The sequence below is a fragment of the Zea mays genome, chromosome 10, assembly GCF_902167145.1.
Source record: "Zea mays cultivar B73 chromosome 10, Zm-B73-REFERENCE-NAM-5.0, whole genome shotgun sequence".
NCBI classification, from domain to species: Eukaryota; Viridiplantae; Streptophyta; class Magnoliopsida; order Poales; family Poaceae; genus Zea; species Zea mays.
In genome coordinates, this window is record NC_050105.1 from 12,654,180 (window position 1) to 12,671,604 (window position 17,425).

Consider the following 17,425-nt stretch of genomic DNA (forward strand, 5'->3'; position numbering starts at 1 on the left):
CAACCAACATTTTTAATAGTGAAAATAATTTTTAATTTCTTTTTTTAGGTCTCCTATCTCTTAAAAAGGTTATAATGTAGGATTCCAAGGTGTGAAATCCATCATGTATTGGAGTAGAAAAGATAAGAGTAATCAGAGTAGAACAGTAGAAGGTGAGACAGTATCAAGATAAGTATAAAGAGAATTAGAGTAAGGTAAGTATAGAATGAATCAGAATAAGGTAAGTAGGTAAGGGTTTTGTCCATTGCTATCTAGGTTTCGTCCTACAGTCAACTTTTGCTTTGATACCACTTCTGTCACAATCGGGCTTTAAGGGACAAAGCCGGGTGTATCTCATACATGCGCCAAAGAAGACAACATATATAATAACAGAGTGTATAGAGATAAATGTCACAGTAATCAGAGTATTTATTACATAGCGGAAGTCTTACAAAATAGAAGATAAATATAACAGGATCTAAAATCCATCCATGGCGCCAGAAAGTCGACTGGGAGACGACGACCTAGACCTATCACGAACACAGCGCACATCCACCATGCGCCTCCTCCAGTGGTACCTGTTCTTGACCTGTTGGGGGGTGTGAGACAGCAAGGGTGAGCTCACACACGTTCATAGCTCAACAAGTCATGGGGAATAATGTGACATGAACTCACAAAGGTGGGAGTTCATGAAGTGTAAGGCTGATCAATGAAATAAAGGCTGAGGCTGAGCATTGCTTTTATAAGTTGGTCAAAATTTTATTAGCAATTACTAAGTGTAAGTAAATACCAAACCTTAATAAATAAAAGTAATAGTAAAATAATCCCAAATGCGATGCAAATGTCTAATTAAATTTAAGTTCCATAAATTAATCATGTGAGGGTCCGAGCCGCTCATGACCGTGAGCACGACTAGTATACCAGTTTTACACTCTGCAGAGGTTGCGCATCTTTACCCACAAGTCATGTTACCCATCTACCAAGAGATGGCCAATCCCATACACCTCTACCGAGGAGGCGAGGCAGGGTAACATTACGAGGCCTTTACAAAGTTCCACTAACTTCAAAAATCCCGCTACAGTTTATAGGAAGCTCCAATGCAGGGTTCTTGCCTGACCGCCATCGCAGCAAAATCAACCCAAGGACCTCCCTACACTGACCACTCCCCTACTGCCCTTGCCCCTTTCGGGTAAGGAAGTCATCCACTAGCTTTCCTAGTTAATCAGCCAAGGGCGTCCCATTATACCCTTGTGGTAGCACTGTTTTCCCAGGTGGTCGCTCCATGTTCCCATTAACATAATGATCTTAACATGAACAATAATAATAAAAGAGAATAAAAGAGTAATTATGAATAAAGTATCTTCATACCCAAATCCACATAAAGCAATAGCAGGTACTACCCAAAAATATTTCAGTGGTAAACAAGGTATAAAGATAGCCAAAACTAGGGTAACATATTGGGTCCCATCAAAATTATCCTATGCAGATCATTATAATTAATAAGAACATGGCTGGGAAAAAGTAAGTGATCAAGGGCACAACTTGCCTTCAATGAGCTCCTGCTCAACTACTTCTACTTGTTGAACTTCAGATTCCACAGTGGCTTGCTCGTCTACTCGCATCAACACAATACATACATAGTATATCATAAATTAACATCACATCAAACATGTAAATAAAATATATAGTAAAAATCTACACATTAAAATGAAATCATAGAAACTGGAATCACTAAATTTGGAGTTATAGATTTCAAGTTATGAATTTCTTAAGATTTAAAGTGCTTGAAATAAGATTAAATGATAAATTAATTTTCTTACTGCTTTCATGTCAAAACAGAGACACTAAATGGTAGTGAATATTATTACAAAATTTTAGAAATAGGAATGGTTCAATTTGGACCAAAAATGGAATTTCTATGAATTTTACAAGTTTCTAGATTTGTTTTTGTATTAAAAATGAATTTCTAATATTATTTCGCTGTTTTTAAACATCTCTGGACTAGGCCTCAAATCCTGGAAAAGATAGGGTTCTCGGTGCAAGAAACTAGAGGCACAGAGCACATTGCCCATGGACCGCGGGTTGGTTAACAAATCTTACAGGGTCTCTTTAACAAAACTCCCTGGTCGAAGGGGTATGTTTCGACCAGAGCCGCACGATCCTACATCTACGGCTAGGATTAGATTTTCTATAATCCGAACGGGTATGCGATATGGATGGTCCGATCCCGATCAGACGGTAGCGGCCAGCTGCACAAAAGGGTATTTCCCGGATGTAATCAAAGCCGCACGATACCGATCTAATGGCTATGACTTAATGGGGCGCGATCTGCATCGAGCCGTAGGATGCCAATCCAACGGTACCAATCCAAACGCCCCAAGTGATACGCTAGAACTAATCTGGGCCACCCATTTCAAATCGACGGCCCCGAACCCTTCTCCTACCCAGGGACCAAACCGCGGCGGCGCTGCCCCCCCTACGGCGGAGTCATCGTTGGCGATGTCCCGCACGACAAACCATGACTCCCAACACACGACTAACCCACGCAACGTGAAATGGAGAGCTAGGCGGATTCTAGGACATGATTCTCACCCGTGTCGGTGTTGTGGAGGGTGCTTGCCGTGGCACTCCTTGACGTCGGCGGCCCAACCGAACTCCGCCGAGGAATTCAGGGCACACGATGGTCTCACTCGCGCCATGGATCACCCGAGCACCACCCTTGACTCCCGACAAACACCATAGACCAAACGCTTGGCGTAGATCGATGGTTTGGCCGAGATACGTCGATGGCGGCATCTCCTGCTTCTCTCTACGCTCCCTCATCTCCCTCTCGGTTCGGCGATGGTACACACGGTCAATCGGTTCTATGCGATGCAAGAGAGTTGAGAGGGGGCAAGTTTTATAGGGTCAGAGGCGAGCCCGAGGTAGTCCCGTTGCATGCGCCAGCTCCGATGGAATGGGGATCTTCCGCCGTCTGCGCGCTCCATTCTGTTACGGCCCGCACGAGGGAGACGGCTCTGATGGAAGGGGCCCACCGGCAGTGTCTGGTCCAATCGCGAGGACAGCGGTGGCTGCAGGGAGGGCCCGCGCGACAGGAGACCGGGCGTGGAGGTGGGATGACCTGGCGGAGCGGTCCCACTAGCTAGCGACGCCATGAGGAACGTGGGTCGGTGGTGGAATAGTTCCGCGGGAAAATAGTGAATGGGCCAGTATGAGGAAGATATGGCCCATGGCACCAAGTGGAGTTTTGTTTTTCTTTTTCTTTTTCTCTTCCTTTCTTTTCTTTTTGATTTATTTTCTTTTCGTTTGGATTTCTAGTTTGAATTTGAATCCTTTTGTGGACTTAACCTCTGAGTCAAATATTCAAACTCCCATATGTATGAGAATAATATATATATTTATACTTATTTTTATTCACCTAGTAATTTCTCTTCTTCTCTCTTTTCTCAATTCTTGAATTTTCCTTTAGAATTTAAATTCCACTTTGGATTTTTAACCTATTTCTTTTTATGTTATTTTTATGTTGTCACAAAATGCACTCACAATAAAAATTCCATCATGATGCTTAATTTAGTGGCATATATTTTTATTAATTATTTGTGTTTAAATATGGTGTTCACATGATGCCAAATAGGTGCAATACACACAAATAAATAAAGGAAAACACTTTTCTCCTTTTATATGATCTCTTACAATTTAGGTGTTACATAGATGCATCAAACAAAAATCTCAGCATGACAATGCAGATATAAATTATATATTTATTTATACAAATTCCTTTGTTCATGCCACAAAACATATAATTCAATAAAGTATGGTTTATGTAAAATGTCTCACCATATATATGCTTTTATGAAATAATTTGTGTTGCACAAATTTATTAATATTTATTTCAGATAACATTTCTAAACATTTTTTAAACAAAGAATAACCTATTTTATATAATATTATTAAATCTTTTAGTATTTAGCTATATTTATTTAAGAAGATGTGACTTAAAAGGTGATATAATTTGCATAAAAGAATATCATGATTCAAATCTTCGTATTATCCTACTAGAAATCCATAATACTATTTTTGGGTGCTAGGTGTTGAGAACGAGGAAGAACAGCGTTGGTCCACACACGCGGAACTGTGGCTGCAAGCAAAACTACAATGTGAGTCTCCACAGACTTGTTTGAGGCCTGAATGGCACCAGCTGCACAAACAACCTTTAGCATCAGTATTGCGAAATGTCGACTAGACATTATCAATTAATCTCCTTAGAGCTGTAAAACGCCATGTTCTGGCTGCCTTGGCCTTCAATTCTGAGCCTACTGTTGCTGCTTACTGGTCGCATCCTCCATTGTCGAAATGACGATGACTAGTGGTGCAATCTGCGGCAACCCCACGATTTCTGTTTGGTTCTACATGATTTGAGTGAAAACCGACACCCCCATTCAAAGACATTAGTAATAAAAAAAGAGAGCATGAAAGCCCTTCAAGCTGGGTCATGTACCCTTCACCTGGTCTAACTTCTGAATGTCTTGGTGCAGTAAGATGCTCCCTACTCAGCCATGGTTTCAGTTTCAGTCAGCCTCTCCTCTTTGCACTGAAGATTTGTGTGAACCATGCAGCACTGCATAATGTTGCAAGAGGATAATGTGGTTGCATCTGCTACACATCAAACTACTAATGGATCTCCTGGAAAGCTCGACCCTTTTTAAGGATCGACAACATTTTTCATTAATGATATTGATAGCCATTACAAAACTGTAACAATCTTCAGGTTGTGACACAACAACTCAGCTCCTCAACAATTATTGCTCAACAAAACACAGACTAATGGTTCATATCACCACCAATACAAAAAGGGAATGTTGCTGCTAAAAATAAGGAATGGAATGTAGAACATAATCTATGGGAGACATCTGAAGCTACTCCTGCTTCTGCTGCAGATCATCTCCATGCCAGGCCCAGACAACGTCCTTTAACCGTGGTCGGATGCCTTCTTCCAACAGTTTCTCGTACTCAAGTAGATCGCCACTGGTTTGTTTCATCTGAACGAGATGGCAGGATGGTGTGATCTCAAAGATCTGCGTGTCAAACTGAAGGACACCATTGCGCCCCTCTTTCCTCCCTTGAATGCTGACAGTGTTGTTGTCCGTCTTCCTTATCCTAAGATTCAGTGCTTTTGCGGCGTCTTCAAGCTTTGCAATGATGGCCAACACAGGCTTATCTGAAGTGAACCTTGTCTCCTTCCTGCACTCCTTGATAAACAGACCAGACAGGTCCAACCCTGCTGATAACGCGATGATTTCAAAGGCATTGAGGTTTGTGGCAACCAAGGACTTCATATCTTCGTGAGCAATCTCCTTGCGCCTAGAAGGAAGCACTCGGGCAGCATTTGTGGTGGTGGCATTCTCGCTAAGAACTTTCTTGTTCACTGCACTGATCTCCCTAGGACCTTTTCGGAACCAGGTAGACTCTTTTATCTCCTGAATTGAAGGTCTCATGCTGGGGTTGGGGTTTAGGATCTTGTATAGCAGCCTCTTGAGTTTGTGTGAAAACCAATTGGGGCACTTGAAATCACTATCATGTATCTTCCGATAAATCTCCATCAAGTTTGGGCCCTGGAAAGGGAGGTAGCCAGCAGCAAGAATAAACAGGACGACACCACAAGACCAGATGTCTGATTTTGCACCATCGTAGCCTGTCTTCCTGATCACCTCCGGAGCTATATACATCGATGTCCCACAGACAGTATGGAGCAGCCCATCTGTCCTCCTCGACTCTGAAAATGCACTCAGTCCAAAGTCAGACACCTTGAGGTCCCCATTCTCATCCAATAGTAGGTTCTCAGGCTTCAAGTCCCGGTGGTACACGCCTCGGCTGTGGCAGTGATCCAGTGCGCTAATGAGTTGCTGGAAGTATCTGTGTGCGTCAGCCTCCGTGAGCCTGCCGCTCCTCTTAACCTTGTCCCAGAGCTCACCCCCTTTAGCATACTCCATGATGATGTAGATCTTGTTCCACGTCGCCATGACCTCATGAAGACAAACGATGTTTTTGTGTTCCACCAGCCGCATTGTCGTGATCTCACGCTTTACCTGCTCCGAGAGCCTGACCTTGAGCACTCTGTCCTTGTCCATGATCTTGATAGCAACACCCTGGCTGGACTCGAGGTCCCTTGCATAGTGCACCTTCCCAAACGTGCCTTTCCCTAGCAGCTTCTCCATCTCGTACCGCTCCATCAAAGTCTTCCCTCTAGTCTTCATATCTTTTTTCTCCATGAAAACTGTGTGATCACGCACACAGGGCTAGCTTTCTGTTGTCAATCAGGTGGACTGCGCCTTATGGGTCGGTGGCGTCGGAGTTTGAAGGGCGTGGAGTAGATGCAGGCAAGGTGATCGTCGATCAAGTCAAGGGACGAGCAGGCCTGCAGACCTTGCGCAAGAACCACCAGGCCCTTGGTGGTGTTGCAGCAGAAGTCTTTTCTATGCAAGCACATCTTTCAGCATAGTTTTGTTGTCTTTCTTGTTATGGACTTGTGATCTGCACCGCACAAAGGAAAAGAAGCAACATTAGACTCTGCGGCTGGAGGACCACATGAAAAGGCTAACAATTTTTCTGTTGGCTACTGTAAAGGACAGGACGCCAACAAAACCAGCCAGGTAAGGGTTTCGCCAAAGAAAACTAAAAATGGTGACTGTGTGGTATGTGTAACAACAGTCCGATACAAAGTGGCAGGTAATGGAATAAGAACTGACATCATCATTCATCAACAGCCGACAGAATGACATCATCAACAGTGAATATATACAGAAGGCTGAAAGAAGGTAAAAGGCAGGATGTAGCGGCTATTTGGAACCCCAGAATTACTCTCCTGACATAATAAGGATCCAAGACACAGCACAACAATGGCAGGATGTTAAGAAATTAAAAATCCAAGAGGAAGACGAACGAGCCATAACCGAAGCGAAGCTTCACATTTCAGAAACCTGACTAACGTCGCCAGGAATCATACACGAGGCTATAGGAGTCTATCCCAGGCTCTCCCCTCCAACTGAAATTACCATCTGGCATCAAGAAGAAGCAATCGAAGGCACCACAGAGGGTGCATTACAGACCAAGGAAAAGCCGACATCGCCGCCATCGCCTCCTCTTTTTTTTCTTCTTCTAATCCTGACTGAACCTATGCACCACAACTAATAGCAGGAAGGCGCTAGTAGGTAGGTTGTTGGTACGATTGCCGCCGAACAAGGCGGGTAGGTTGTTGGTATGATCGCCGTCGTACCACGTCCTTACACTACAGCGTGGGATCCGTAAAGAGATGTGGTAACGCGTGGTGGCGGCCGACGTACGTGCAAGCAGATTGATTAGAAAGAGAGAGGATGGATTGGTTGGTTGTTGTTACCTTTCGACGGCACGACGAGAATGCCGAAGCTTCGTTCTGGGGGGGCCGGGCGCTGCACTTGTTCGGTGGGGCATCGTCTGATCGTCTGAGTTTCGCTGATCGAGCTTGGCTTGGCGGAGCTGAGAGGTGGGTGTGGGTGGCCGGTCGGCCGTGGGATACTGGGATGCGGCGACAACGAGAAGATATTGGTTCACCTCAGGGTCAGTGCTAGGGCCTTTTATAAGCCTTTGATGATAATGACCCGGTGCGCTGCAGGATGCTATGCCGCATCGCTCGTCTAGGTCTGCTTGGAATATTCGCCCCCATGGTAGCTAGGCGTAGGAGCAGGATTAACAGCGCAACTACCTTATATATCCTCTCTCTCTCTCTCGCTGATCTGCATGCTGATAACTGGCACTGCCTCTCACCTGTATGACTACATGTCCACGTGTGCCCGACACGACGATCTATCTTGCCATGGCTGTTCGGTGATCTTATCTCTAACCACACCCAAATTGCATGTATCTGCTAAATGGGTATTAGTTAATTGTTGTTGTTTTTGTTTAAAACTATACATTGTGATGCCTTTTTTAAAGGGATTTTTACGTTTCAGCCACTAGTCTGCACACTTTACTCAGTTCTACCCCCACCTCAATTCACTCCTCAGTTTTCCCCTCCCACCATCGTTCTGCACTCAGGAATGTCCCTACAGACGAGTTCCGTCCGTTAACGCTGCCTGCCATGTGGGACCTGCGGCCTGACATGTGGAACCCATCCCTTTTCTCCCCCAAATCAGAGGAAACAGAGCCGACAACAGATTACCAGATCCCCGTGCTCTCGTTTTCCCGAGCAGCACATCTCCGACCAACCCCGCCGTTCACGCCCGTCTGCCCGCAGAAGTCTCATTGCCCGATGCGCTCGACATGGCTTTGCTGCACCTGTGCTAGCAATCCCTGGTAGATGGAAGGAGTAGATGGAAGGAGTAGCACTTGTTCCAAACATCTTGGAGCCTACGAATGTACTAGCTCGCCAATTCACCCCCTACTACCAGAGCGCGACGAGATCTGAGATGGTCATCTCGCCAGTGTCAGAGTAGAAGTGGGCATGGAAGCGGTCTTCCATCTGTTTCCATGATGTTATGGACCATGGCTAGAGGGAGGTGTACTAGCCAAATGTGGGTCTAGACAATAAAAGAGAAAATAGTCGAACTTTCATGTGTTCGACCAAAGCTGCTAAGCCGAGCTAAGCCAACACACTTAGAAACTCTGAATTGCTACTATATTTGTCGATCAATGCTGCTACTATATTTGTCCCTCCTGATTGCAACTCTGGATGTAGGGGATCTAGGTGTGCCACCTAGCTTGACCTGCAACCAGAGAGGGTGTGTTGATATCAATGAATCGCTCTTCGAATGCACAACAACAGATTAAACATTAAATTCTAGCTAGATCGCATGGATCAACTTACGTTGGTTGCAATGGTCGGCTCCATTGAGTTGATTGACATCTTTTTTTGAGACAATAATGACCATATAACTAAAAGTAATCCTGCATTAAAAGCGATCGACGAGGGAAATAAATTTGCCTAAAGCATGTTTTAGTTGATTGTTTACTCTAGAGCAAAGCAGATTATGTGCATGGCCAAAAGCACATAAATGGGCCAAAAATCCACCATTATTACCCATGTTGTTAATCAAATCTAGGGCCAGATAAATGGTGAATCATCTAGAGGAATGTCCTAGATCTAATCTACAACATATTTCATGTCGGTGACCTTAGGAACATTTGTTGTTGTAAGTCGATGATCATGCACGTGAACATGGATCAAAACCTCCAAAGAAGTCCACCCAGAGTAAACAATGTGGCTAATCATGTAAAGCAGGGTGCTAGATGTGTATCGATCTCTCAAGTTACCGTATGCACTTGTTGCAACTTGTATGTCATGGAGTGTAGCAACTGATCAAGAAATATGCATTTAGCGGTGTAAAATCATTGTATTAACATGAAGCTTAATGATAGATATAGATTGAAACTAGACAAGATAACAAGCAGATCTCGTCAACAACAATGCTTAGTATAAGATCTACCAAGATAAGGTGATTACATTGTATTACCCTGACACAAGCTATTAGAGATCACATTAGGATAGCATGGTGCTTACCTTGGGAGAACCCTTGTGAAAGAGGTGGTGATGCGCAGATAAGATGAGAAGCACACGTTGCTTGGGTAAATGAATGTCTTCTAATTATTATGACCATAAGGTATTACATTTTATATTTTGTGGACTTGAATTGATAAGCACTTTACAACCAACTTTTGATCTAACTAGAACAGGTGGCGCCCTTATGGGCGCCCTATCTTCCTTGTGCACATGTCTTATTCCAATATCCCCGCATCAATGAAGTACTGAAATATGTGCCATGACACAATAACAAAGTGATTTAGGGGCAGTCATCAGGATGAGATGTCTGTACAAGTATTAGCATGGAAATATCAAAATTTCTCAATGGATGTAAAAATGACATCATCAGAATCAATTTAAATCATGGAAGAGAAGCATCAATTTCAGATCTTGAAAGTTATATAAACCACACATACCCAAAAAAAGCAGTCGTAGTAAAATACTGCTAGAATTCAACACAAACACAGTATGTTACGGCGATCAAAGACACAGTATGTAATACATCATATATAAACACAGTCTAGGAACACAAACACGTTGTAGAAACACAAACATATTGTAGGATACAATACGACAATATAATACATATGGCGCGGACGCAGGTTCCACAACTGTCTCTAAAAGACAGCGTACATGCAGTTGCTAAACGGTGATCAGCACAATAATACATAACTCTAACAGTTTGCAGCTCCATAGACTATACATGTACGGTAGACAACGATCATATATCCTTCCGAAAGCAGCTGTACATAGCAGCTTGGATACAAAAGCAGTAGACAACGATCATCCAAAAGAGCGAACAACTGCAACTGTGAGCCCAAAAGACTCGTGCCCCTCTGTGACTAAGCATCTTTGGTAGGGCTAAAAAGGGGACATAGTTACAATTAGATAGTCTAGGACATATCAGTCTAGGACAGGAATCGAAACAAAAATATTTTCTTGCCTAGGCGTTCATGGACAACCTAGAGGTACAAGGGAAAAGGTACCTAGGGGCAGCACCGCTATCCGTGGCATCCTTGGAGCTAGTGGTTCCTCCATCTACGTCGGTGAACAACCTCTTTGTAACTGTCTTTGCAGGCGAAGACCTTGTCCTAGAACGAAAAGCTTGGTTAGCAACAATTTCAAAAGCTAATGTTCAATTTTGTATTCTATCCAAAGTACTAATCTGACAGATGAGGCTTTGTTTTAGAAACAGCAGCAACAGAACTGACAGCGACATTGAGACATGTGCATATTTTGGAGATTTCAGTGTGTTTTTGAAGCTCACACCCAAGCAGAAGGACATTGCATGATAGGTTCAAAAGAAGTGCAGTAGGAAGTGCGATGTGCATTCATCCTTGTCTTTTCAGAACTTTCAGAGGTTAATGCTGAGAACATGGATAACACCGAACCAGCATTTGGAGTAAGAGGAAGAGGTAATAAGGTTATCCAAGTTATACTTAGAAGGTGCATCACCAGTTTATACCTGTTCTCAGTATGTCACATTACATGGCCCAATTATAGAAGCATGTGCTAGCTCTGGGTACTCAGTTCACATATTAAATCAAAGGCACATGCATATGGGGCAAAAAAAATGTTTTTCCAAAAAAAAGAACATATCTCGCTAAAATCTGCACATGTTTCAGATAAGAGCAAATTTTGACAAAAAGAAATTGATGTAGTGCAATAGTGCCCTAGCTGCAACATGTATTAATTACAGGATAAGATATGTGCCCTCTATGTAGCACTTTAATTATTTGTGTAGTGCAATAGTGCCCTAGCTGCAAGGTTAGAGTCACAAAGCCATGGATTATGTAGAAGAGCTTACACCTTACTAATTGTATTTTTGATTATGCAGCAAATAAGATGCTACGCCTGTAATCAGAAGGGCCATCTATGTTGTTCCGACTTCTTTGACAATTCTCTGGAACAAGTTAGCCATTATAACTGTGCCCAATCTGGCCATTCTGGCCTGGGAAATATGGCAGAACTCAGATCTGTTTACCTATCTATGAATATGTCTGTTTGAACCTTGGTAAACTGTGTGACAGACTTAGGTCTATGTGAAATGTATGTGAACCTTGGTGTGCATGAGAACCTCGAAAGCTGTGTAAATCCGATGGACTGTCAAAACTATGAAAACTGTGTCGACAGTGAACACTATGTAAATCTGATGGAGACTAAACTTAACTGAAGCTAACAGATACCTCTACCCCATGAGAGGCATGATCTTGAGGACTGTGTCGGTGATGCAACAAAATGTTTCCTATTTGCATTTTTCTTTAAAATTGAGTATATGCACACTAATCATTATCAGTTAGATTTTTTTGTTTGTACGAACCATGAAGGCCTGTAATAAAGCTGTGTTGGAGCGCGACAACGCAGAACTTACCTCTTCCTAGGCGTGGTTGTCAGTTCCTTTGTTATAGCGGGAGTAGCACCTGGAACCACAGCGCTGCTGCCAATACCAATAGTCTGCATATAAGGGGTCAGTCACAGCTCGTACTGTTTGCTACATAAATCTCAAAGTCTATGGGATGCACACCTTATCTTGCACACTGGTTGCGGAACTTTGTGGTGTGAGCGGGGTCAAAGGCATGACCAAGTTAGAGGCTTTGCTAGGAGTGTCTTCAATGCCACTGGGTGCGCCTTGCAATAGCACAAGTTGTGACTTTTTTGGCCCCGATGAAGATGCCTGGATGGAGTCCTTTGTAGTACCTATCTCTGCCACGACTGTGTTGACCTGGAAACAAATATTTCCAGTATTGATTGTGTGGTCAGAGAAACTCACATTCCATATATACGTCTTCTCGAGCAGATCTGTGATTGGATCAGGAATAAAGCCGATCAGATTGTTGGCAATGAGCATATCACATGGCTTCTTGATGATGCGTTGCGCCATCCGGCCAAAGAGGATGAAGTCTGTGTCACCCGTCTCATCCCCTGCAGTGAGAAGCAGTTTGTACCTAAAACACATGGCGATACCGAGTCAACACAGTGAAAATGGTTAGGCCGTGTGTATAGGAAATGGAAACGTTCACTCAGGGTGATGCATAGAAAAGTTGCCGCTGCATATTAGATGTGAGTGGGAGTCAAAACAGCGAGAGCTGTTGGGAGGCAAAGGTAGAATGGAGGGAATTGAAGTGAAGATATGCCACCTAACCTTTGGTTGGGCATGCCAATGGTAGCGCAAACTTGATCGCTGCACTTGTAGGAATCCCCATGAGCCACAGTTGTGCGGGTGCATTTCTTGCATGCATTGTACCGCCACCTATCACCAATCTTTTTTACAGTGACTGTCACCAAGAATTCCCTATCCTGCACGAACATGTAAATATACGCTCATGCTATATTCCCAAATCCAACCAACTGTGGCATGACTGCAGGAAAACAATAACAGAAGACCATGGCAGTTGGTAAGGCAACAGTGACTAAGTGAACGAAACATGGAACATACCTTATTCTCAAATGGGTGCAGATCTCTGATATAAGTGATTTTCTGTTCCTCAGGAACATGAGGCATATGTTGATTCGAAGATAGAACCTCGTTCCACTTAATGGGACTATGCGCTTTTCTCGCACTGGTTTATACATACAATGAGTCAAGCTCAGGTTAGAACAGAGCGAAGACAAACATCAGTCTGATACGTGCACCAGGCATAGCAGAATACTACCTAGCCATGAGGGCACTTGCTTCAGGAACATCAGGATTAATGTACCACTTACAGGGTGAGCCTCCAAACAAGCACAATCCATCTAAAACAAAGGGCATTAGGTCTCAACTATAAAAAAAGCACTAAATGCAAAAGTTCAAAGTTAGTATACCCGCATATTTCTTGACAAGCGTGCCAACAAACATCAGGATCTGTGGAGAGGACTGACCATCGTTGTAGATTTGTTCTCCAGGGAATAAGCTAGCTTGCCCACCCCAGAGAACAACATTGACCGAACTGTTGCTGCTGTTTTTATTTTAAGTATGTAGGAAGAGTCATATAATGAAGCATATCTAGATGAAGGTAGAGGAAACAAATCCCTACGTGGCTAAAAAAACAGTAACAATTATGTATAACGAACCTGACATTGCACAGGGAAATAGTCCTCTTAGAGCTGGTTGTATGTTGCCCTCTGGATCGGTGCGGCGCCACGGCCGAGATGGAAGTGACAATTCCAATGGCATCTGTATTGGATCCAATTAATGAATACAACAAAATTATAGTCTCTTAATTTTTGTAGTATACAAGTAAAAAAGTCTACCTGTGTAGTACTCCCTGTGGTCGACACACAAATGGAGCTGGTCTATCGGTGTGAGTGAGTAGGTAAGCACAGGAAATGCTGGAGGAACCTCAACAACCTCCTCCAATTTTGTCCAGTTTGTAAAGGTAATCATGTTCTCATTGAAAACAGGCTTGTACAAATTGTTCGAGGCTCTAACCCAGAAGTATGTGATGTTGTAGACGACTCCTTTTATCAGAGGCTTGAACTTTTGTATGACTGGTGGGAATATTGCAGCATGGATACCGGTTCCCTGCACAAAGCAGCGATGGAGGAAACAACAACATAATAACAATTAATCTCATACCAATGCCAGCTTCCCTTTACCAAATAGATAATCGTGCAGATGTTGTACCTCTTCGTCAAGCAGCACCATATCACAATGGAGCAACTTTGTTTCATCCTGAGGATCACAGAAATCCCATAAACGAGAAACACGTGCGCATATGGTCACATAAGTGTTCCCACGCTAGAGCTCCGGGATCAACACGTCTCCCATCTACAAGGTAAAACAGGAAGAAAAAACATAAGACCAAGGACATCGGAACCCATGCATGAAACAGCATATGCAAAGTATGACCAAAAAACACGGCTCTCGTACCAACCTATACATAGCACACATCAGCAGCTGTAAACGTAGCAACAAAAGTATAAGAAACAAACGCGTAGGTACTTGATGACATTATTTATTTACAAACGCCACACGGGGCGCTACAACAACCAAGTAGAAAAAGGGCTAAGTGGCAGCCGCATCAGCGGTAGCAAGGACTTCCTTGTAAACAACATTCCGAGTCTGTGAGCCACACGAACCATCTTCATTTTCAATCAGGATTATAAGTCCATTTCTAGACATTGAACGGGAGACAGCCACATAAAGCTGGCCATGTGTAAAGACAGGTCTCTTGAGGTAAATTCCAACTCTTGATAACGTTTGCCCTTGACTTTTATTTATCGTCATTGCATAACACAGGCGTACTGGAAATTGGCGTCGTTGAAGTGTGAAAGGCCACTTCACATCTGTACTGTTGAGGGCAATCCTTGGTATTAAGACTTCTTCCCCAACATTTGATCCTGTAAGCGCTACGCAGTGTAAGATGCGTTGACCGAGTTGAGTGACAAGAAGCCGTGTGCCATTACAGAGACCTTTACTTTAATTCAGGTTGCGTAACAACATCACAATGGCACCCTTTTTTAGCTCGAGTTTGTGGGTAGGGAAATTGTTCGCATCAATTGAGTTTAAGAATTCGGTAGGGTAGATGATGTCGAAGTCTGGTATGTGTTCCGATGATTTTGCTATAACATCACAACTCAGGTATTGGATGGTGTCTCCAGGTACAAGCGAGAGAACGTAGTTGTTAACGTCATCGACTGTGGCATTATTTGGGCAAACAATGGCACGCGAGGAAAGGTACGTGGGATCTCGGTAATTCAACAGAAAATCTGGGTATACTTTTGATACAAGCGCATCTACCTTATCACCCTCAACCCAGAGCAACAAATCTTTAGGGATTGTAATCCATGTAGCCTCACGCTCGCTCGCTCTTCTTTCAGCAGGCAAGGTACCATCACCAAAAGATAGTACCCATTTGGCAAACATGTCGAGCTCGTTTCGCGCATGTACTTGCAAAGAGGGATCAAAAAGGCGCATGTTGGTGCGCAGCCTAAGGAGGACAACGTGGCGCCAGAGATTAGAGTTTGTAATAGAGGCGTTAACTATGGAAGAGCGACATCCTTTTCTAACAACAGGTAGTGTTTGTCGGAAATCGCCACCAAGAACTACAGGCTTGCCACCAAACGGGAGGAGCGCATTTGAAGGAGTATGTTCTGAAAGAATATCACGCATTGTCTTATCTAAAGCCTCAAAGCACCAACGATGGGTCATTGGCGCCTCGTCCCATATAATGAGGGAGGACACCTGTATAAGTTCAGCAAGCATGGTACCCCTATTGACATTGCACGTGCTAGCATCGTTTACATCGAATGGTATTTTAAATCTTGAATGTGCAGTGCGCCCTTTGGGCAAAAGTAGGGATGCGACACCAGAGGAGGCCACTGCAAGCACTATTTTCTGTTCGGAACGTAACCTTGCGATTATAGTGTTCCATAGGAAGGTTTTGCCTGTGCCACCATGGCCATAGACAAAGAAAAGCCCCGGTGAGCTACTGTAAACACGGCCAACTATGGTATCGTAAACGGTTCGTTGGTCCGCATTCAACTGTGTAACCAAGGAATCAGCGTGCATCGACAACATTAATGGCTCAGGGTCAATTTCATCATTAATCAATCTGTCCTCATCCACAAAAGCGCATTGGACATCTATTTTTGGCAGACCGTAGTCATTTATGTTCCCGCCACTATTAGCAAAGGCATCTGAGAGTTTGTGTATCAGGAGGGACATGAGTTGTTCCTGCGGTATGTTGTAGTTAGGATTTCCCAATGTATCTCTAAGTTGTCGACCAATGTCATCTGTAAAAGATAGCCAGTATGTATCAAATAATGCACGCACGTTACCAACAGGGCAGAACATAACAACGGTCACAAAAAGCTGTCTAAGCTGGTGCGACGACGCAGATATGATCGCCTCTTCAAACAACAGCTTCCACTCATTATCGCTCTCAAGCAACCCACGCGCCTCGCACGCATCACGAAATGTGTCATACACTTGACCGTTGTACGTCCTGATATCAACATAGCTTGTCGAACCCTTAACTATCATCAACAGCATGCGTAAGTAATATAGTTCGCCAGCAGTAGGATGTACATAGTACATGCGGCCAATTTTTGTGCAGCGAGACCTCAACTTCCAACATTGGGCTGAGGCATCCCATGTCCATTTCTTTGGGAAGTCGCAATACGTTAAGCATCTAGCTTGTTCATGCCTCAAATTAGTCTCAAACCATTCAGTTAGCATTGTGTTTTTGGCCGCAGAGCTAGCAAGCAACGCATGTAGGTCCGCGCCAGGTTCGTAGTGCACATGGTTTAACCCAGGAAGATGTACAACAAGCCGCTCAACAGAAGGCACTCTAAAGTGAATGTCATATTCAAATGCGCGCCACAATGCTTCACATGTAGACAAATACCTAGCATCGATGTATTCCTGGATTTCATTCGGCGGTGCTACCTGCGCACCAAGCGACACGTTAGACGTGTTTGCGGTGATTTCAAAGTACACCTTTGCTCTATCGATTCCCTTCATAACATACTTGAATAGATATTTAATCATGTTTGACTTGTTGCACCATTCAACGTTAATGTGCGCATTATACTTTTTCAGGAGGTGCATATTATATGGAACAACGTTTCTATTATCAAGTCTCACACCATTCTTGAGAACATGTCTGCCATCAGGCCTGCGCCTATAGATAGTAAAGCCAAAGCCGTCTAAGATGGTCTCATCTTGGAAGGGCTTTGGGAAATTTTTGCTGCACTTGTCGTTTTTCATACATGGGCATCTTCTGTTGTCAGCACCACAGGGACCATGCATCATGAATTCATAGACCAAAGCAAACCCTAAAGGGTCAACGGCGATATCAGGAATCTCAGCACAAATGAATCTGTCAACAATAGAAGCACTAAACTCTTTGTTCCCATCGGCTAGCCACACAAGGCAGTGTATATGCGGCAAGCCACGCTTTTGGAATT

The 17,425-nt window shown here is 43.6% G+C and overlaps 2 protein-coding genes across 2 annotated transcripts; both read right to left on the reverse strand.

Annotated features, from left to right (window-relative positions):
• Positions 1–4,895: 4,895 nt before the first annotated feature.
• On the reverse strand, positions 4,896–6,248 carry LOC103640868 (CBL-interacting protein kinase 14). Its single transcript, XM_008664323.2, has one exon. The coding sequence runs from the start codon at positions 6,246–6,248 to the stop codon at positions 4,896–4,898; it is 1,353 nt and encodes a 450-aa protein (XP_008662545.2).
• A 4,887-nt stretch (positions 6,249–11,135) lies between these two features.
• LOC103640870 (uncharacterized) lies at positions 11,136–12,841 on the reverse strand. The gene is made up of 4 exons (XM_020545285.1): positions 12,675–12,841; positions 12,057–12,477; positions 11,904–11,986; positions 11,136–11,142 (listed from the first exon to the last, which is right to left on the reverse strand). Exons 1-4 carry the CDS (start codon positions 12,839–12,841, stop codon positions 11,136–11,138), a joined length of 678 nt encoding a protein of 225 aa, XP_020400874.1.
• Between the last annotated feature and the right edge of the window lie 4,584 nt (positions 12,842–17,425).